The following is a 23,594-nucleotide window of genomic DNA, read 5'->3' as shown; positions in this document are numbered from 1 at the left end:
GTATTCTCCTAATTTAACACTGAGTCATGTTATTTTTTTTAAAGATGAGCAACAGAAAATTAAAACATTCAAGGAATGGTTTAACTTCATTTTTGCTAACACTAAACTGCATTGTTTTGCTTGGTTTTCTACTGTTCAGATTGCGCTAGGAGGTACTGTGTCCTGTTGCTTGGAACACTAGGAGAGTGTTGGTTTAAATCTTGATTCCGTCAGTACCTTGCAATATCATTTGTAATCACTGAACTTCTCTGTTCTGTTGTTTCTATATAGTTAAAGTTTGGGGATAATTATCTTTTGGCCCCTCAATTTTTCAAGGATATCTGAATATTGTGTGAATAGAAGTGAAACACTCTCAACATGAAAACACTCTGGGACTCTCAGAAAAAAGGCACAGGTATAGACATTTTAGGAGTTGAGCAAGTCTCAGATGGTAGGATGCTGTGATTATAGTAGTTATGTGTTAGCCATTAGTGACTACAGTAATGTTTCCATCATTATTTTGACAAGTGACATCTCAGTATCTCAGAATCAATATGGATCTTGGGTGAGCTCAGGGAAAAAAGTACATCTTTGATTAGTTTAAAGAAATAAGATGGTCTGGTGGTATCATTTAAAAAAGGAACCAGCAAACTTCTTCATCACCTAAGAATTAGATAGTGAAAGTGAAACAATTTTTTAAAATTATGACATTTTCTAAAGAGCTTCAAAATGGCAGCTAGGAGGGTTTAGTCTTCTGAATACAGGCAGACTGCAGGGTAGTGCCAATTTCTCTAGACTCTAGTGAACTTTTCTTTACACCTGTTCTATTCAACTTTGCACCATCTCAAGTCTTGCACTCATTGACAACTTAACTTATTAACAGCTCAAGGACAGGCAGAAAAACCCCAATGAAAAGCATCAAGACTCTTTTCTACAGTGTTATTCACTCAAAAGTCAAGTCATCAAACATTTCTATCATTTGACCAGAACTTGAATTAGGATGGTGCAGGTTGAAAGGGCATGCCGTGAAGGACTAAGAGTTAGGAACTTTCCTAACAATTAGACTCTGAGACCACAGAGTGAGAAGATGAGTTCTAGCTGAGAAGCACAGTCACATTTCTTCATACAGCTGCAATAATATTACAACACATCTCTGGCCGTTTTTTTCTCCATTCACTTTGGTACGTTTAAAAAAAAAATCTTCTGCAAAAGGCCTTTATGAGTACAACTCTACTCTTTTCGACTAGGCCATGTTTACAGAAACTTGGCAGTTCTAGGGCCTGATCCACTGCTAATTGTATTCCCATATATAGTGAGTTGAGGTTGAATTCTGATAGAAAAATTCATAGGAAATATGTCACACACTATTTTCTTGTTTTGTCTCATATTGCCATGCAAACAGGAACATATACTGTAGATAGACAAAGATAGTACTCATACACACCTATATAAATATACATAAACACACACAAACATACAAAGGTACATGCAGAAAAGTGTATATACACATATACACAGAAACCTTCAAGTTCATATATATAAATGCACCAAGATACATATACCCAGGGACATAAATATGCACATGTAAGTATAATAGAGGTGCATTGTACAGATATAGATATATATATACATGTATATACACATATGTATAATAGAGGTGTATTATACAGCTATATATATAAATGTACACTTGTACACATACATATAATAGATTGTATTATACAGATATATTTATATTGTGTATAGACACACATATTTAATAAGTGGGTATTATACAGATGTACACGCATGTGTGTCTACACACATATACTGCATAACTTTAAATGAAGTCAAGAAAGATAGAATCTTGGCAACACTCATATGTTTCTGTAAAAAACAATATTTTCTCAAACTTAGGTGATGGTGATTGCAAAGACAGCTGCTGAGTGAGAAATCAAGTAATGACCCAAACCAACTCAGAACATCACACAGGCACACAAACACAGCCAAATGATCCCAAGGAGTACACAATATAAATGCTTTATTGCTAGCACAGAAGTTTTCTTTTTAAGTAAATTAAAAGAAATAAATCTCCCTTTTCACATTCTCTATTGCAGTTCAAAGACAACAAGTCAGTTAGTGGATGTTTTTGCTCAGACATATACTACAGTAGTAGGAGAGCATGACTTTCCATTGAAAACTCAGAAATAGTGTTTTGTCTTGGTACCAGAGTTAGTGAATGTACCATCATCTGCAAAGAATAGCAAATATAGATGGTTTGAAAACATTCACAAAAAGACAAGAGATATAAATAGAAGACTGGTATGGTTAGGAAGCAGAAAACTGTTACATAGAAGGATTATATATATATATATATATATATATATATATATATATATATATATATATATATATAAACATATACACTTTGCCCATTATTCCACATACTCTAGGCTAGGCTTGGCACTTTTAAATAAATGTTCTTCATCAAAATGAGAGGTGGGAATGGATGTTGCAGATGATGAAGAAGGGGAAAAGAAAAGGGGGAGTGGCAGCTAACACTGTCCATGCAGAACCTGCTATTCCATTGGGAAGCAGGAGGGGAATGGGTGTTTCAGAGGGGACAGGAGCAGGGCCTTTTCAATACTTCCCAAATCGCAGATCTAGCCTTACTGGAGTGAAAGGTCAAGGGGAAAATATTAGGGCACAAATCCATTGGGAGTGGTGGGGGTAACAATAAATTGATAAGGGTGGTCTCTATGGCATGCTGGAATGTTCAGAAGGGAAACTTTAAGGTTTGGTCATAAAACTTGCGAGGTCTGTCTTCCTCCTGTGAATCCAGAGTATGGGTGGCCTCAATGGATTAAAGTCACACTGAGCTGAGGAGCACATAGACTCCAAATTTATAGATTGTTCATTTCTAAAAGTCATTGATACAAAGTGGGAACTGAATTATTTCTGCTAAGTGTCATTGTTTGTCTTACCCCCAGACCTGATCATCATTATTTTTTGGTCTGGCTAAAAAAGAAAAAAAAATTTCTTAAAACATCTTAGCCCTCTATGGAAAATAGTATCCCTCTCTTCTCTCTCTAGAAAGAAACACAGAAGGCATTTTAAAACACAAATTCAATGACAGCAAGAAATAAAAAATAAAAAACACCAGAAGCTCAGAAGGTTGTGAACTATATAGCCATGCTGCCTTCCCGATTGACATCTCCCTGATTTCTATCTCCTATTGCATGATGGTTAGGAGGAAAACCAGGCAAAGTCAGCAAGATCATGATTTCTGACTTCTTAATACATCTGCATTGTACCAGCTCTTGGCGTTTCTAGTCTGGTCTGGCTCTAACTAAAACCATTTCATGTTTTGCTTTGAAGAAATGGATAACATGAAACGGTAATTTGGCTGCAAAACCTTGGAAAATTGTTCCCGGCCCAAACATCTGCCCCAAATGAGCTCAGTTAAAGAGCTCTTTTTGGGGGGAGGGGAAGGTAGTTGGGGAGGAAAGAAGAGAAGAAAAAGAATGAAGGAAATGAAAAAGGTCACCATTCCTCAAGAAAAAACCCTTTGGACATCAAATGAAACAGCTCCCTAACTTGACCCCAGGTTCTAGGAAGGGAAACTGAATGTGTTCAATGGCCTCAGGTCTTAACCCTTGTTCTATTTCCCCTCATTATTTGGTAATACTAAAGTGGTTTCTCACAGAGTGCCAGTCAACCTGGCACAGTTGGTTTGCTTTACGTATTGCCTGACATATAGGTTATCATTTAAATTCTTAAATAAAGACTGTGTATCACTTTGTATTCCTGAGTGCTGGGCCCCACAGAGAACAATGAGGGGGCTTGACGCAGGCTGGTTGGCCCCCTTTCTTCCTTGCCCTTCTTAGGAGTTCTTTTGGGGAATCTTTATTGTCACTGTCTTGATTTCTGAGTACTCTCGCAAACCGCATTCTCCCCTAAAAGAGAGGGGAAAAGAAAACAGAAAAGAGAGGTCAGATACTGGTGTTCAACCATTCCAAAAGGTCTGATTGTGAGAGAAGATATTATTAGTCCTCCCTAGAACCCATATGTCATTAACCTTGATATTTCTATTTGATGGTTCCTTAGGTATCATCATCATACTTTTCCTCTCTGTCAGGAATTCTTAACCTGGGGTCCATGAACCCTGGAGACCTAAAAGATCCATGAATGGATTTCTAGATATTTGTGAACTCAGATAAGGGGGAAAAAGTGGCATCTTATTTTTACTAACCTCTTTCTAGAGTTTAGAACTTCCTTCAGTTGCAAATTTTTTAAAAAAATTATCCTGAAAAGGGATCTATAAGTTTCACTAGACTCTCAAAGGGGCCCATGACTCAAAAACTATGTTAAAATTTCTGCCTGAGGGCAACTCCAATGATTTCATTGATCTTCATGGAGTCTTAGTTTTTTGTGTGTTTTTATCCTTAATTTAAAAAAAAATTACAGAATCATTTATATCTCTATACTTCAATGAAGAAATGAAGGACAGAGTGCCTAACCTCTTATCTAGAAACTAAGGCCCAGGGAATGAATAATTAGCTGAGTGTCATATCAGTCATCATGGGACCTCCAGATATCCAGTTAACTGCTCTCTTCTTTGCAGATAATGGTCTATTTTTCATACTAAAATACTTTTCCTCTTACTACATTCCATATCCTGAGAAACCTACCTTTCAAGTTGAAAAGATATTTTTATTTGCTTCTGTCAATTATTGTATAAAATGCTTTTGATTAAAAAAAAAGTTGCCCAAGACAAAATTGACAAAACAGAAGCAGTTTTCTACTCCTATTGTTTCATAAAGTAAGCCTTAATAAATTCTTGTTAATTGTTTGATCATTGTGATACTTGGGGAGATCTGACTTCATCAGTGTATGTGCTCTTAACATTGAGGAAGATGAAGACTCCACTGCATTGTGTTAGTTGGGGGGATGGGGAGAGGGGGGGTCAAATAAACTGAACAAAAAACGTTATAGGTAACTTTTTTAAGGAGGAGTCCTTCTGCTCTGTGTTCTCTTGGTTCTTGGATAAGGGACCTACTGGATCTCATCAGGCTGAAGTCTTTCCAGCTTGGTGTGATCAATCAGAGCATGGCTAGAGCCCTCAAAAACCCAAGAGTATCCTCCATAGCACAATGAGGCATCTGAGCATATGCTGAGTTACCTGGAATTAAAGGAATAAGAATGAACCCTTGAAAGCACAGCTTAGAAGAGTATGAACTTGGGGCCCAAGTCATCTGAAAATTCAGTTTGTTGAGCAGATTACTCCATTATTTTATTAATTCATTCAGATTACTCAATGGAAGGACAAATGTTGAATCTCAAGTTTAAATATTTTGGTCACATAATGAGAAGACAAGACTCACTGGAAAAGACTCTGTATTGGGAAGGATTGAAGGCAAAAGGAGAGGATGAGATGGTTGGATAGTGTTATGGAAACAATAAACATGAGCTTGGACAGACTTTAGGAGATAGTAAAAGATAGAAGAGACTGGTGTGCAATGGTCCATGGGAGCACCAAGAGTCAGACGTGACTGAATGAATGAACAACAACAAAAGACATCAGCCTCAATGTGTTCCTGAGGAGTCAATAAAAAGAGTGAGCAAATAAAGAAATCAAATATTGTAACTCCCTGAGAGTGTCTGGGTTTCCTTTCCCTTTTCTCTACTATCCAGGTCATATAGAGCTATAATATCAATCAACAAGTATTTATCAAGTTCCTATTAGGTGCCAGCTAGGAGGCACAGTGGAAAGAGTGCTAGGTCTAGAGTTAGGAAGACTCATCTTTATTATAGAGTTCACATATGATCTCAAATACTTGCTAACTGTGTGGTCCCAGCCAAGTCATTTAACCCTGTTTGGCTTAGTTTCCATATCGGTAAAATGAGCTATTGAAGGAAAGGGTAAACCACTACAATATCTTTGCCAAGAAAACCCCAAAATGAGTCACAAAGAGTCAGCTGTGACTGAAAAATTGAACAATATTTGTCAGGACCTATGCTAGATGCTGGAAATATAAATACAAAGAATGAAATAATCCTTATTTACAAATATAGACAGAGACAGACAGATGGATAGATGGAGAAGTGAATGTGAATGTGGATGTGGATATGGATGTGGATGTGGAAATAGTTATAGATGTTCACTTGTCTCCCTGTCTACTTGTGAGTAGAGATTATTTCATCCTATGTATTTGTAACTACATATGTTTATATATGTAACTATAAATGTTTATAGCATAATTATAAAATTCATAGACAAAAATATACAAAATAGTTAAATACAAGGTAGTTTGAGAGGAGAAATATTAGTAGTTGGGATCAGGTAAGCTTTCCCAGAGAATCAGCTCCATATGATGACCATTTCTAGAAGAAGTACAGATGACAAACTTTCCAGAAAGGAAAATATGCCCTTCTTAGGAGTTCTTTATGAGAAAATTTGTTGTTATGGCCTTTACTTCTGAGAACTAAGTCTCTTCTGAGTATCCTGCAGCAACATGTTGTAACCAGTATATAGGCTGGTTGTTGTATATTTTTTTTGCTTACTTCTCTTCTTCTCTTCTCTTCTCTTTTGCTTAATTCATCTTATATTATTTTCTTCCTCTCTCTTTCCATTATGTTAGGTAAGCATGGCCCAATGTTTAGGTCACTGGGACTTGAAATCAAAAGACTTGGATCCAAATCCCACCCCAGTTACTTACTAGCTCTATGACCTTGAACAATTAACTTTATCACTGTATGCCTCATACAACTATAAAATAAGGGGACTGGACTCTAAGGGCCCTGCCTGCTCTAAATCTGTGGTTCTATATTCTTTAGAAGGCTCATTCATTCTTCCTTCCCTATGATGGAGCTCCTATCTCCTTAGCAGTCATAGCTACTGAACTTGTGAAAATTCTCAACACCAAAGTCCTTGACCTTTTCAAATGGTTCAACATCATAAATAGATATGGTTTTACCAATGGAAACAATACTATCTTCTGCTTTGTTGCTGCATCTCTAAGGACTACTGGTCCCTTATACTTGACTTGTAGCCAAGATCAACTACCTACATGTGTTATAGCCTGCATGAGAATAAGATCTCCTTGTCAGAAGAGAATCTCTTTTCAAATTTTCTGTTTATTATATCCAGTGTTTTGCACATGGAAAATACTTAATAAGAGGGTGTTTTAATACTCATTCATTTATTTGTATCTTGACTAAAGTGGGGCATTTACTTTAGGCAGTCTATTTGAGTGAACAGTCATACTACCTGCATTCTCTCTAGCAGAATCCATTACCCATGCAAACTCAAGTGTCTGAAGCTCTGTATTTCTTTGGATACTATGGATAACTGAGTTGAGTAAACCTCTTTAGGATATCAGACCATGGACAACTGTCTGGTCCTATGTTTCTTTAATAGAAAACTAGGTCCTTGAATAGGTTGATTTCTAAAGTTTTCTCAACTTCCTTTAAAATAGGGTTAGAATCCTTATTTGTACCTCTTGTCCTTGGCATAATAGGTGATTAATAAATACTTCTTAAGTGACTGACATTCTAGGATTCTATGAATTTTTCTAAAGAAAACTGATGGAAGAGACTTGAATTAAAATGGCATTGCTTATCCAAGTCCCTGTCTATTGTCTTAGAAGTGGACAGTGAAAATTTAGGGCAGACTTATTCATTTAAACTGCTCACTCATTAGTGCTGTCCAGGCTTTGAGACAGATTATTACGAGCTCAGCTCTGGCTCCCTTTGGACTTTTTTCCTGCCTTCAGGCCATTGTGAATATGCCTCACCATCATGGACATCATGTGCCTGTTTAGAGCGAGGTCACTCCCTTCTTATTTCCTGAGCTTTGCACGCACTCCTTGCAGATCCCTGCACTAGGCTTTCCTCTCCCTGTCTCTCCTTGCCATCAAGTATAAAGGAGGCTAATAAGGTCCTTTGTCTTGCTAAAAATTTGGTTTTGAGCTTGACCATTACATTCCCATCACATGTGTACTGTATCAAAGCAAACCCAAACCAAACAAAAACATTCACCTCAGAGAACAGTGCTGTGTTCTTCAGAGTTCCTTAGGCTGTTATCTCTGGCATGGTTTAGATACAGTCTTGTTTAGAGAAAAGGGAATGGACTAACATCTAATGTTAAAATAATCACTGGTCCAAGTATCTAGATATAAGGAAATCACACAGTAGATTTGAATCAAGGGTTCTTGACCTAGGGTCTATGAACTTTTAAAACTACATATATACATACACACACACACACACACACACACACACATATATATATATGTATATGCATATATATGTGTATGACTACATTTCAATATAATTGATTTCCTTCTTTATTTTATGTATTTAAAACCATTATTCTGTGGCTCTCTCAGTCTGTTAAAAGGATTTATGTCACAAAATAAGTTAAGCATACCTGAACCAAACATATACAAATAACAATTATAATAATAGTTACTGTAGCTAGATATTTAGAACATTTGTAGTACTTTAAAGCTTTGCATAGCTTAAAATATAGCTATACATAGCTAAATTTCATTTGATCTTTTTGAAATTAAAAACAACCTGTATAGTGTAGCAGAAGGAACACTGGATTCGTTATCAGGAGACTTGGGTGAAATGTGGTTCTTTTTCTAACTGTGATTTTACTGAAGTTATTTTAACTTTTCTGGGTTTCAGTTTCCTTCTCCTTAAAATGTATGGATTGAAATAGAGCTTCTCCCTAAGGTCTCTCATGCTTCTAGTATTCTATGATTATAGGACTAATTTATTGTGCGGTTTCTTCATTTCATTCTAAGCTCTGTATCTTTCAGATACATTTTGATTCTAATTCTAATTATTTCTAATTCTAATATTTCAAGAATCTGTGATGTCAATGCAACTTCAAACTTCAGTAGACAGTTTTCAAGAGTTGTTGAGGAGAAAACAAAATTCTTTATGGCCAGATTTCTAGGTAATGAGCCTCTAGGAATTTAGCTAGGCAGGTTTTTGTCTATAAGACACACAGTCAGTCAACAGACAGGTCATACTCAAAGTCTTTCTAGCTAGAAAGAAAGGGATTCTTATTAGATCTGTATTGCCACAGAATTTAACCAGACAATGTATTTTTCCCAAGAAATTCTAGCTTTATTTTTTAAAAACAAGATTTTGGTCAGAAATGGTAGCTCATACTGCATGGTCACAGCACTTGTGTACCTCAGTATGTTAAATACTCGCTGACATCTTCACAACATGAATGAAACACTGGAGGAAGATGTCAGAGGGGTAAACTCCATTGATCCATGAAAGATAGGAGAGATAAGAGAAAGTGTTCAAAATGACCATTGAATTGACAGTATTTAGGACTTTGATATCATAGTACAATAATATATAAACTCACATTCATATGGTGTTTTAAGGTTTACAAAACACTGGCCTAACAACACAGAGCTTTTGAAGTTGCTGAAGTTAGAAGTATAATATTTTATATCCTTATTTTGCATATGAGGATATTAAGGCAAACAAAAGTTATGTGACTTTCCCAGGGTCACACCAGCAAGTATCTGTGGTCACATTTGAACTCGGGTCTTTCTGAGTCCAGGTACAATGCTCTATCCATTGTGGCTGCTCTATCCACTGTGTCACATTACAGCCTTCTATTTATTATCCTATCTATTTCACAGAGGAGGAGCAGCTAGATGGTGTGGTGGATAGAGCACTGGCCTTGGAGTAAGGAGGACAGGAGTTCAAATCCAGCCCCAGACATTTACTAGCTGTGTGACCTTAGGCAAGTCATTTAATCCCTAATTGCCTCTCATCCAGAGCCATTTCCAGTCATCCTGATTCTTATCTGGCCAGGGGACCCAGATGGCTCTGGAGGAGCCACACACACTCAAATCCAACTCATGAAGGGCAACCATTCACAGAAGCTCAGAAAAATGAAGCAACCTGCTCAAGGTCCCATAATTATAATGTGATAATCAGAATTCAGATTAATGAATTCTTTTAACTCCATGTTCAGTACTTATTCCACTATAGTCTAGGGGTTCTTAACCTGGAGTCTGTGATCTTACAAAAAATTTTTTTGATAATTGTATTTCAGAATAATTGACTTCCTTCATAGCTCTATGTATGTTATTTTATGAATTTAGTAACATCATCTTGAGGAGTACATAGGTTTTCCTAACTTGTCAAGGGATTCCAGGACATAAAAAAGTTAAGAAATCTTGTACTACACTGTATCTTTGTAAGTCAAATGAAGTGGAAGTCTTAGGCAATTAAACAAAATTAACCAATTTTAAAAGCCGCAGACACAAACTCTCTCTCTCTCTCTCTCTCTTATGTAATTGTCTCTCTGAGTGTCTCTCTTTCTTAATATCTCTATCTGGCTCTCTCTGTGTCTGTGTTTGTCTTTCTGTCTCTGACTTTTTTATGTGTGTGTCTCCCTCTTTTGCTCTCTGTGTGTCTCTCTATCTCTCTTTACTCTCTGTCTCTACATGTATCTGAATCTCTGTCTCTGTATGTCTCTCTCTTTACTCTGTCTCTATGTGTATCTCTGAATCTCTGCTTCTGTCAGTGTCTTTCTCTCTTTTTCTCGTCTCTCTGTCTCTCTGTTTCTCTCTTTGTATCTCCGTCTCTCTCCTATCAACTATAGCCTTACTACAACTCAAAACTCCTAATTTCAAACAATCTACTCATTCCAGGATCCCCGGATAAGAAACAACAGGGACAAGCTTCCATTCCTGACCAAAACCTTGTTTTTAAGGGAATATTTTCTTAGGAGAAATCCATTGTCCAGTAAAATCTTGTAGCAATACAGATCTAGCAGGATTCTACCCCATAAGAAGGCAGACATGTGGCTAATGACCTTCCCCAAAAGGGAAGTCTTCATGATTATTCAAAAGGCAAAACTCTTCTCAGAGCCTGTGTTCTGCTTCTCACCCCAGTCCTGGTTGCATTCACAATCTTGGTGTTAGTTACCAAAGACCTGGATAAAACCCCATAGGTTTGTGATGTGCCAATTTAGGATTTTTTCAGACAATGTTGTTTTCACATCTATAGACTTGAAGCAAATATCCAATTCCCTTTTGTGTGTATTTGCTGTTCTCTTTTATCTCCACTAAAAATACTTTCAAATGCATCTCATTTTCAAACCATGCCTCATTAGTTTTTAAAATGTCAAGACATTTTTCCAGTATGGCATGGTGGGTAAAAAAACAAAGCAAAACATCAGAGTTAGAATCACAAGATCTTGTTTAGAAGCCTGATTCTGTGACTTTCTTCAAATTACTCTACACCAATGGGTCTCAGTTTCTTCATCTGTAAAATAAAGGGTTCAGACTAGATCAAAGGTGTCAAGCATCAGCCTGTAGCTCATGCGGCCTGAACCAGATTAAAATATGATTGAGAAATACCCAACAAAATAAATAAAAACCACAATAAAACTTTTTAAATTACATTTTAAAATTAAATCAATATGAGTTAATAGGGATCCTTATGTATGGTTAAATTGTCCATGTTTCTATTTATTTGAACACCAATGGTCTAATATACCTAGAAGGCTCCTTCTGATTCTATATTCTATGCTCATAAGATGTCTCTCTCCCTTAGACCATGGTAAAAATTCTGCAATATTTTCCTTCTCCAGTATGCATCTGCGATTGTGTTTATAGAAGTAAAGGAGGGTTGAGAGCTAAATAACAAGCAATGGTTCATCAGGTTGACAACTCTGTAGGAAAACTATGTCTAATTTAGACTGCTAAAGCTAGGAGCCAAGTTGTCAGAAAGCTGTAGGGAAGAAGTCTCAATAGGTTTATGTTGTGTGGGGAAAATTCATTGCTTCTCTGCCACCAATCTTGTGTAGGAGTAAAATAGTTTTTTAAGCAAGAAAATCAGAAGTAGAGGAAAGCACACTGAATTTGGCATCAGAGGGACTGAGTTTGAATCCCAAAACTTCTACTCACTACCGATATGACTTAATTTCTCTGCATCTGTTTCCTTTTTTGTCAAATAAAAGGGTTGGTTTGGATGACTTTTAAGGTCCCTTCCATCTCTAAATCCTATAGCACATTAGTATATTACATCTTAGAGAAGGACACAGGATAGAGTTCCACCCTAGAAATGTGGTGGTAGGCTCAGTTCAGGACCTGCATGTCAGAGAGATGGCCAGATAGGATTCTTTCTTGGGAGTGCTTCCTACCACTCTGAGTAGAACCAGGTTCATTTTCCCACTCTGGGGAAGTGGGGGGTGGGGGTGGGGTGGGAACACAACAAAAGATTTAAGCTTTAACAATGAAAAAAATTCCTACCAACTTCTTTCTAACAAGGTTTTGATTTTTTTTAAGTTGAATTATCTAGATAATTGCCTCAACCTTCCCCTCCATTTCGCTTGTATAAACATAGTCTTGGATTGTTTCTACATGATGTCAAAACAAAAATTTTAGTCAATTAAATGGTTGTTTTGTTGACATGGTACCAAAAAACCTGAGCCAATTGGTTTATTTATTTATTTATGTTACTTAATCAACTGATTTCAACTGCAAGATGTGATACAATAACAACCCTTGGCTGCTATGACCTCATAAGAAGGCTACCTGGAGTCTGTGAATTTGCTTTTTTTCTTTTCTTTTGTTTTTATTATTTTTATAACTGTATTCAGTATAATTGGTTTCATTTCTAAACCTACAAATTACATTATAGGCATTTAGAAATCTTATTCCTGGGTCCATTAGCTTCACCAGAAAGAGTCTCAAGAATGGTCTTTGGACCACACTGAAAATCACTGGAATAGTAATGGATATATTGAGTGGAATAAGAAAGAAGTTCAGATACTTAACTGTGTGACTAGGTAAGTCATTTAAATTCTCTGTGATCCATGATTAAACATGGAAATATATTTAACATAGCTCTATATGTACAACTGGTATTAGATTATTGTGCTGTCAAGAGGGATGGAGGGAATGGAGGGAGGTAGAAACATGTGGAACTCAAAACTTACTAAAAAATGAATGCTGGAAATTATCTTTGCATGTAGTTGGGAAAAAATAAATATTTTGTTTTGAAAATGAATAAATTCTCTATGACCAGTGACCTTGGGATATATATATATATATATGTATATATGTATATATATACATATATATATATATATGTATGTATATGGAGAGAGAGAGAGAGAGAGAGAGAGAGAGAGAGAGAGAGAGAGAGAGAGAGAGAGAGAGGAGAGAGAGAGAGAAAATGCTAGGTGGCTTGATGGTTAAAGATCTGGGCAAGGAATTAAGAAGATTTGAATTCAGATCTATGTGACTCCTACATGACTGGACTAAACAATAGCAAAAGATGATGAAAATGACCATGAGAATTATAATTAAAGAATTATATGAATAGCTGAGACTTTCTTGGTATTGATAGTCAAAAAATTCCTATCTTTTAAATTTTGAAAGTGTATAGCAGTATACTCACATTTCCCGCCCATTTCCAGACATCTTGAATCCCCCAAAGGGACTTTGGGCATTTAAGGCATTGTAACAATTGATCCTGAATGAAAAAAATTTGGGAAATTATCAGTGAAATTTCCTTAATAGGACAAAAAGGCAATGGACTAGTTACTCTTATCAAAAGAAAATTCATTTTTTATAAAGAAAGAAAAATTATATAATTTAAGTTTAATTAGATTTCCTGATTTAATCCAATTTAATTAAATCTAAATTAGTGTAACAAATATTTACTAAATGCCTATTAGATACTTAAAAACAGGGACAGCTATGTGGTCCACTGTTTAGAGTTCTTGGCTTGAAGTCAGAAAGACTCATCTTCCTGAGTTCAAATCTGACCCCAGACATTGACTAGCTGAGTGACCCTAGGTAAGTCATTTAACCTTGTTTGCCTCAGTTTCCTTATGACAAAATATGCTACTATCTTTTCCAAGAAAACCCCAAATGAACTCACAAAAAGTTGGACAGAAATGAACAACATGGGGATAAAAAGACAAAAGTTTAAAAATCCTTACCCTCAGGGAACTTATATTCTATTAGGGGTATACAATCTGTATATACATATATAGAGAGAGATATATAATAATTTCAAGATGGAAAAAAATTAAAAGCTGGAGAAATTAAAGAAGGTATGTAGACTTGAGCTATGAGATGAAATTGCAAACACAGGGTACAGGGGGCATTTTGATTGAAAGGGAAAGTTCATGAAAGCATAATAATATGAAATAAGACTGGAAATGTAGGTGGAGAGATTGAAATGATAATCTAAGAATATTATTTTATCTTAGAAGCAACAGGGAACTACTGAATATTGACAAGGAAGAACTACACATATATAAAAAGGAACAGAAGTTGAAGGTGGGCTGTTCCTTTCCACCCTATCTGGGAGGTCAGTGTATCCGGGTAACTTCCACCTGTAGTTAGTGCTAGTTCCATCCCACTAAAGAAGTGACTTTGAGCCAGAAAAAAAAAGACTCACCAAACAGTTCCAGCCTGCATTGCAGATGACACTGTGAGTGCTTTGTTAATATCATTTGTAAAAACGGCAGCAACGAGCCCAAGGTCAGAATTGTTGGCTCGCTCTATAACTTCATCCACAGTCTTAAACCTCAGGATTTCCTGAACTGGCCCAAAAATCTACAACAAAGATGAAATGTTTGTAATTAGCCACATGAGAGTAGTTTTGTGATTACTTGGCCACTATTTTCATCTTGCCCCTTCCCCCATTTATTGACAATATGTAGATTTGTATGTATATAGATATATATATATTATATATTCAGATAATCAATAATATAAGGATATAATAAATACCTTTTATTTATTCCCTTAATAAAATTTATTTCAGCAGTACCATATCACAATATATTCTAAACTTTCCAAGAACAAAATCAGATTAAGTGATTGCCTCTGAGATTTGTATAATGGAGTTTTGTTCACTCAAGTACTGAAGGGCACTTGTGTCTTAGCACACGTATGAGTGTGTTTCTGTGCCTTCATTAAGAATAAACTTTCCAGCTCTAAAATTCTAGTGTTTCCAAGCTGGGAAATCTATTACATCTCTGAAAGAGGAGCAGGTGACCAAAACGAAGAAATAGTTTATTCATTCCTGACTAGAGAGATATGTGCATTTTTTGCTTCCCCTTCATACATAAAGAGGGGTATTTTTATTTTTAATTTTTAAACTGTTCATGACATCTTGATTCCTGACCTACAAGCTGGAAAATTAAGTCTTCAATGTAATGTCAGGGTAGACTAGTATACAAGAAAGCATGATGGTCTTAGAGCCAAGAAAACATCACAGCTATTCTTGGAATCTCTGTGACCATGAACATAACCTCTATAATTCTGTTTCCTCATCTATAATATGGGGAAAGTAATAACTGTAGTGAGGTACAAATGAGATAATGCAAAGCATCTTGAAACATTAAAGCATTATATTCATTTCTGTTGTTATGAAAATGGGCATAAGAACATTATATTATAAATTTTGGCAAAGCTATGAAAAGTGGAAAATCAAAGTGTTTATGTAAATATGAGTTATTATTAAAAGTTAACTACCATATGAAGATTATTTTGGAAAACAAAGACCCTGATCATTCAGTTTGTTCCATTGTATTCTATTTCATCTACCCTTCTCACAGCTAATTCCTTTTCTTTGGTGCCCAAATTATTTGTATTTGAAATGGTGGAGCATTTGTATTTGGATTACACAAGTTATTTAAAAAAAATAATAAATCCAGGAAATACAATTTCTGCTAAAGAACTCCAGAATGCAACTCAAGGAAAATTTCTTGACTCTCTTAATATTGATTTGGTACCTCTTCCTTGGCAATCCGCATATCATCAGTAACATTGGAAAACACAGTGGGTTCAATGAAAAAGCCTTTTCGGCCTAACCCTTTGCCACCACATTCCAGTTTGGCCCCCTCTGCCACACCGCTCTGGATAAGCTCAAGAATCTTATTGTACTGTTTCTTGTCGATCTACAAAAAGAAATCATAAGCAAGAGAATCTGCTGTGAAGATGGAAACGGATAAATGAGAGTGATATCAATCAATCAACAAGTATGGATTAAACACATTCTATCTGCTAAACACTGCTGAATTCTAGAGATAAGAAGACAAAAATAAAACAGTCCTTATCTTCAAGTAGCTTCTATTCCATTGAGAAAAATAAATGTGTTCATATAAATATGTACATATATGCATCTATGTATGTGAGTATATACTATAAATATATATTTATATCTGCATACTCACTCACAGATTGCATTTTATATACATGCATGTTTATAACTATAGATACATGTTTGTCTATTTCTATATGTATGTATGTGTGTGTATTTGTGCGTGTATCTATAGTAAGTAGTATCACTCAGACAGTGTAGTCCTGAAGTAAATTTGAAATATCTATTCCTTAATTTCACAAGTCTCCCTGGAGTCTTTATCCCCAGGGAGAGTGTACTAGAAATGCTAGGTTATCATTTATATTTTAATTATATGTTAATGAGTTCTCATAAGTCTTGTGTTTTGAGCATTTCTTTTTTTGAAATGAATAAAGTTAGAAAGAATAAATAGTTGCCTTGTGCCTGATATCTACTACTTGCATGCTGAATAAGCTCTCTAGAAAGGACCCTGTTTATCCCTTTTGGAGAGACCCTTCACAAGTCAAATTGGTATTTTATTTAAGAGTTTATTCTTAATTCTCAAGTGTAAGCATAATGACAGGGGGGGAAGGTCTAAAACCCCCTATTTTGAGTTTGGTTCCCCCCAAAATGGATCTGGGTCAATTTGGGTCTGAAGCTAGGATCCCTTTGAGGAGAGGGGTCAGGACTATAATTCAAGCAAAGTATAACCAAAATAAATACAAAGGGTTTTTTTTTTTGGGGGGGGGGGGAGTGATGAGGAGATATTGGCAGCTGGAGGATCAGGAAAGGCATCCTGTGGAAAATTCCTTCATTTGTACTTTTTTAAGTTCCTGGCTTTACTACTAGGAACTGAGGGACTGTATGGCCTTGAAAATAGTGGCCATCAGAAACATTCCTTATAATCATAGGCAGAGTTCCTAAATGGGCTGGGCTGATTTGTATGAAGTATAAGAAATCAAAATAAAATCAATCATCTGGAAAACATTGCTTGTTAAAGTGGCTGAAGACTTATACAATGCTTTATATATTACAAAGTGTTATTTAACTATGTGCTATTGTTATCAAGGTATGCTTATTTGTGTGTATGAAAAGGGCTTTGGGGTTTTATGCTTTTAAACTGTAATTTTTTATTAAAAACAAATATAAACCTTGGAAAGGCATATTTTCTGTAAGTTATTATAATAGGTAGAGGGGATAGTATGAAAAGTTCACTTTTAAAGGTTAGTCACTAATTACCAGTCAGCTGATGATGATTCTGATAAGATGACAAATCATTTATCTTAACAATTCAGATAAAAACTTTCTTTCATTTGAAGGGGGTTTTTTCCCAAATTTTTTCTTCTTAGTTTTTGATTGAATTGCCCTGGTAAAAGCCTAGATCTCCATTTTTCTTTTCCAGTAAAGACATAGTCTAAGCAAATTATCTCTGTCCAAACTTAAACAGACATTGATCCTCTTTAGGATTTTCATGAGAGAACTGGTCCATATATTCTCAGGGATGCTTCTTGGTTGTCTATAAAAATCAGTTCTCCATTTGGAAAAACTTCACAGAGCAACACAAGAAAGCTCAGGTCAAAGGACTCTACTCCCTAAAAAGGACATTTCTTTTTTTCCTCCTTCTCCTACCCCACCCCCACCTATTGAAGGAATTATTTTAGATGGGAGTTATCAAACAGGGAAGTTGAGAAGCTGTATAGAAGACACAGGTTCAAGTCTCACCTCTGATACCTGCTGACTACATGACTCTGGAAACTATTTTTAAGTTGTTAAAAATATAGAGAGTAATCTCCCTATCAGCAAAATCTCAGGTTCAGTCCCTATACCCATCCCTTTTTATAGAATGCTATCATCATTCTCTGCATTGCAGTAGACCCAGTTGACATGCCTACCAACATAGGTCATCCATATCTGATTAACATTATCTTCTATTGGGCTGTAAATAACCTCATCCCTCAAACAATATTTAGGCTGAAGTAGACTACACTTAGAGAAACATTCCAAGGAATAGATCAATATAAATCCCCTATAGATCAAGGACTTGAACACTTAGCAACTTATTCCTCTTTGACACTGGGACAGGTATTCTTGTAGATGAGCTATTGTTTCAATTCCTAAAAGTCCATAGTGTTCTTAAGCAATTCTTAACCCTTGTTTAAATGGTCGAAAAGACAAATAGATGGAATGATGCCCTTGGTTTTTTTTTTAAGAAACAAAAACAATGTTGAAGAAATTGCTAGAAATGAAAGACTATGCAAAACAAATCTGAAAGAGAAAGACCTCTTCAACACTGAAATCCCAGTCATATATATGAAAACAAAGTTTTTTGTATGTTCCTAGGAAGGGAGGAAGTAAAGAAAAAGAGACTTAGCATGGAGTGCCCCCTTTAGAGTCAACAGAGGCTCTGTGGAGGTAAGTAAAGAAATGAAAGACTTCTTATTACTTACCTGAGGGCCTTGTTCAGTGGTTGGGTCAAAAGGACTCCCTACTATTCTCCTCTTGGCACGCTCCACACTTCTTCGAACAAACTCCTCATAGATGGACTCTTCCACAAAAATGCGGGATCCTGCTGTACAGCATTGACCTTGGTTGAAGAACACACCCTGGTGGGCCTGCTCCACAGCATAGTCCACTGCAAGATGAAAGGCACCATTTTATCGGTTTTGCTCTCACCCACTAGGTTCCCCATTAGTAAAGTCAACACCTGTGCCTTATTCTCAAAACACCCAGTACAATACTATATTTGAGAAAAATGGACAGAAAATGCAACTGAAGTGAGATGTCGATGAAATTGGTTTTTGGTGTTCAATTAGTATCAGAGTAGTTTTCTTATTTTTTTTAGGTTTTTGCAGGGCAAATGGGGTTAAGTGGCTTGCCCAAGGCCACACAGCTAGGTAATTATTATGTGTCTGAGACCGGATTTGAACCTAGGTACTCCTGACTCCAGGGCCGGTGCTTTACCCACTGCACCACCTAGCCACCCCTAGTTTTCTTATTTTTAATAGGAAAAGGAAAAAGAATAGACCCTTCATTTTTCTGATGAAAATGTATCATATAATGCCACCCTTAATAATGATAGCTCTGTCCTTTTTTCATTCCTTATGTCTTAGCTGCTAAAGGAATAATGTATCAAAGTCTCTATTAAATGGATGATTATCCAATAATTAAAATAGAGGGTGAACTTAACTGTGGAATCCTATTTAAGTCATTTAACCTTGATTGCCTCCCATCCCACCCCACCCCAGAGAGACAAAGACTGAGAGAGAGGGAGACAGAGACTGAGAGGGAGACAGAGACTGAGAGAAAGAGACAGAAAAACAGAGACAGAGTAAGAGGGAAAGGGGTCAAGAAAGAGTGGGGTAGAGAGACAGTGAGGAAGACAGAGGAGGAAGAAGAGGGAAAAACTGCAAGATGAGTAAAATGAAGATATACCCATAAGCATTCTGTAAATTATTCAATACTTTTTTCAAGGCAAAGGAACAATGGAGTGAAAAGCTGAAAATGTTTTACTTACTTTACTAGACTGTATAAATTAAAGGAGAAAACAAAACTTGGAATTCCAGCTTCATAGAACCACAGAAATTGAGATAATCAAAATCTATTTCAGTTTCTTTATTATATAATTTTTATACTATAGGCAATGTGGTATAGTGAATAGAACCAAGTTCAAATCCCAGCTGACAGATTGGCTATGAGAACCTGCGTCAGTCACTTGAATTCCTCAGTGCCCTAGCATGTTCTTTAAGGCCATACACTGAAGAGAATATGCTGACTTGCATTGCTAGAGGAAGTTCCCTCATCTGGACTTCCATACATCACTGAGATCACAGATACATCTCCTTTTATGATTTGAGGAACTAATGCTTGGGAAGATGACAATAGTTCAAAGTTGCACTGATTAGGGTCACCCAACAAGGTAAGGATAAGGCTGAGAACTAGACCCTAGGTCTTCTGACTCCCATCCTAGTATTCTAGCCTCATCTACTCCACAACTTCTCCTCAATCCTATCCAGCAACATCATAGAATCTCAAAGATTTATTAATATATCCCTAGAATTAAAGGCAACCTCTTTTTTATTCATCTCTTAATTCATAATGGTTCTCTCCTCTGCCTCCAATATAAAGTCATTTTTCTCCCCAAGACAACTGGGATCCAAAATGCTTAGCTTCAAAGACCAGGTTCTTGGTATCTTTTTTAAAAAAAATAGACATAACAAAGAAGAGAAGAGAGGAATGGAGAAAAGAGGAGAGAAAAGGAGAAGAGATGGGAAGGGAGAGGAAGGAAGAATAGAGGAGGGAGGGAGGGAGAGAGAGAGAGAGAGAGTCAGTCTATATGTAACTGTCCCAGGAAATGTGTAGAAAGCTCTGCAGATAACTTACAATCAGCATCTGCAAAAATAATATTGGGACTCTTCCCTCCAAGCTCCAGAGTTACTCTCTTCAGATTGCTCCTTCCAGCTGCTTCTTGGATCAGTTTTCCAATCTGAAAGGAAAGGAAATAGAGAAGGGTTTTATATGTACTATCATCAGAGACTGTAGGTTGTAGCCAAATAATTCACAGGACCTTGCCCAGAAGAGTTAAGTGGTCAAGATACTAAATTTGTCAATGAAGGGTGTGCTTTAAGCTCTGCAGAAATATCTAGGAGGGTTGTTTTACAATCATAGTTGAAATGAATAGGAAAAAATAGAGGAGGGGAGGGCATTCTAATCTGGTACCTTGAACACTGAATGATCTTCTAAATAATTGGCAGGCATGCTATGACCTAGATTAGCATAGAAAGATTTCTGAACTTGGATCATGGCCTTGGAATTCAGATTTTGACCTTTAAAAAAAAGTAAAAAACTGCTCTCCATTTTATATCAAAAAGAACTACATGTACTTCTATTGATGGATGTAAAACACACTATTCAAGTATTCTTTTAAAAATATCAGGTATTATAATAAACTAATGAAAAAGATAGCACAACGTTTATAATTAAAGTGAACAATCCTAGACCAGGGAAGAAATAAGAAAATGAACTCTTCCTTTCCTTAGGGATTGGAGGTAGAATACTAGAGTATATAATGTTGCATAAATAATCATAAGGTCTCTAAAACCAGTTTAACCTGGCCTCCTTAATGATCCTCTCATAAGTTACTCTATCTCACCAATTTATGAATGTGTACTTACACACACACACACACACACACACACACACACACCCATATTTGAAATGCTCTCTCTCTTTAACTCCACCTCTTGGCCTCCTTCTCCCAGTTAAAATCCTCTCTTTTATAAAATCCCAACTTTTTCTCAATCTCCCTCAATCTTCCCTCTGAAGTTACTTCCAATATGTCCTTTGTTTGTACATAGCTATTTGCAAATTCTCTCCCACTAAGCCATAAGCCCCATGAAGGCAAGAACTGGTTTGTTTGGTTTTGCCTTTCTTTTTATCCTCAACTCAAGGATGAGTGATTAACAAATGCTTATTGATTGACAGTAACAAAAGATGACTTATGACAGTTACAAAAATGACTACTGGACATAAAAATTAAAGATTTATTTTTAAAGTCAAGTATTGGGGTGTGATTCCTTTAATATAATCTTAGGACTGAAAAATGGTCATGAAATATAGCTAGCTCCTGCCTCTAGGGAGGACTGCTTAAAAGTACTCCAAGGCCATGTGGCTACTTCTAATATTAAACTATAGCCCTGCACTGCTTATCTAGAATCTAACCCAAGTAACTGGAATTGGATTTGAAGGTGAAAAGAGTTGGTGAAATAGTAGAAGATGAGAGAATCAAGAAAAAATGAAAGCATCAAGTTGTTGGTGATGGTGGAGACTTAGGGAAAAGGAAGCAAATGGACAGAACTACAAAGAGAAATGGGGTAGAGGTAAACTAAGGTAAATAGAGGCAATGTGTCAGTCAGCTAACACTTATTTAGCACCTACAGTCCAAAATTGGTGGGGCTCAAAAAAAAGGCAAAAACAATTCCCTATTCTCAAAGAACACCCTCTTTAATGGGGAAGACAACATGCAGATGACTATGTAAAAGCAATATATATATAAAATATGCTGGAAACATCTGAAAGATAAGAGCATTGGTTTTTCATTCAGAGAATCTGGGTTCTGCAGCTTATTTTGCTAATTGCCATCTCAAGTGAAATGATGCATGTAAAATTTTACAAAGTTGAATAGACTGGGTGAATGGCAGCTATTGTTATTGCTTTTGTGACCTTGAATAAGTTGTTTAACTTCTATGGTCTTGAGTTTCATTATCTATAATATGAGGAGGCTGGAAATAAACTCCTTTTTTAGCTCTAAATTCCATGATGGCATGGGCAGAGACAAAAAGGCAGTAATATATCATTAGGCATGCAATCTATTATAAAGTGTGTTATCTTATAAATTATATTAGCATACCAATTAGTCAGCAAGTATTTACACGTCTAGCACTTTTATAACAGGGCTTCCAAAATACTAGTTGTAAAAGGGGAGGGTGAGTGGAGAAGGGAGGAAGGAAGATGAGGAGGAGAGAGGAATTATGCTAATATTAAAAGACAAACAGATGACAGAACACATTAAGGAAAAGAAAGGAAAATATGATGCTATAGTACATGTGTTTTGTTTGCATTATATTCAATTCAGCCTCAGAATCTTTATCAGAATTATTCTGATCCAAATAAAGTCATCAAATAATAACTATTCTGCATATGCTTATATCAAAATTTTTAGATCAATAAATCTATTAACAAAAAGTTAATAAGATCCATTACAATCCGATATTGTCCTGGATCCTAGGGATACAAAGATAAAAATTAACATTCTTCAAGGTAGAAAGCAGAATATTCTATGGGGAGCCATGAAGTACCTATGGAATATATACAAATACAACACAAATTGACACCCATTAAGTACCAGCATTGTTCTAGATGTTATGGGAAGACAAAAGATGCTTGCAATCTTCTAGAGTAAAGAGAATTTATAAATGTGAAATAATTGGAATAGAAAACAAGATTATATATATAATCAGGTACCAATAGGTGTGATGGACCAGAATATTATTTAAAAAGTGAAAAGTAGTCACTGAAGGGATTTCATGAGAAAATAAGTCCTCTTATAAGATCTTTTTTATGTGGTACCATAAGACATGTTGCTTGTGCCAGAAATTCTGCCAAAGATGAAATACTGAGGAAGACCTAGGGAGAAGAAATGAAGAACTTCTGTCTCAACCCTTATCCTTACTGATGTTCTTGATTAGCTCTGCAGCTTAGTTTTGTAAATTCTCTCTGTTCTAAGAAGCTAGAGGCCTTCAGTTATTACTTCTCATTTCTCATTTTAAAGAAATCAGAATTTGACATAATTCTTAGGAATGACAATTCTCAGGTCTTTTTGGAACATTTTCACTGCATCATCCCCAAATACTCAGACAAGTAAAACTGTCCAAGGAAGTTCAAGAAAAGATCATTCACTTTATAATCTGATCTCAGTAGCTTATTAGCATTGAATATTGAATTAC

At 36.0% G+C, this 23,594-nt stretch overlaps 1 protein-coding gene across 2 annotated transcripts in view; it reads right to left on the bottom strand.

The window, feature by feature from the left end:
- Nucleotides 1–2,079: 2,079 nt before the first annotated feature.
- Nucleotides 2,080–23,594, bottom strand: part of ALDH1A2 (aldehyde dehydrogenase 1 family member A2) — a 106,109-nt gene continuing 84,594 nt past the window's right edge. For both annotated transcript variants that reach the window (XM_074234577.1, XM_074234578.1), the window contains exons 8-13: nucleotides 20,473–20,575; nucleotides 18,540–18,724; nucleotides 15,767–15,931; nucleotides 14,425–14,582; nucleotides 13,414–13,488; nucleotides 2,080–3,914 (exon numbers count right to left, since the gene is read on the bottom strand). In XM_074234577.1, the coding sequence (XP_074090678.1) occupies nucleotides 3,842–3,914; nucleotides 13,414–13,488; nucleotides 14,425–14,582; nucleotides 15,767–15,931; nucleotides 18,540–18,724; nucleotides 20,473–20,575 (759 nt within the window). In that variant the 3' untranslated portion in view covers nucleotides 2,080–3,841. The remainder of the gene's footprint in view (nucleotides 3,915–13,413; nucleotides 13,489–14,424; nucleotides 14,583–15,766; nucleotides 15,932–18,539; nucleotides 18,725–20,472; nucleotides 20,576–23,594) is intronic.

This window comes from Macrotis lagotis, chromosome 4 (assembly GCF_037893015.1).
Source record: "Macrotis lagotis isolate mMagLag1 chromosome 4, bilby.v1.9.chrom.fasta, whole genome shotgun sequence".
In the NCBI taxonomy this organism is placed as follows: Eukaryota; Metazoa; Chordata; class Mammalia; order Peramelemorphia; family Peramelidae; genus Macrotis; species Macrotis lagotis.
Note: the sequence above shows the minus strand (reverse complement) of the source record. Positions and strands in the feature narration are given on the sequence as shown.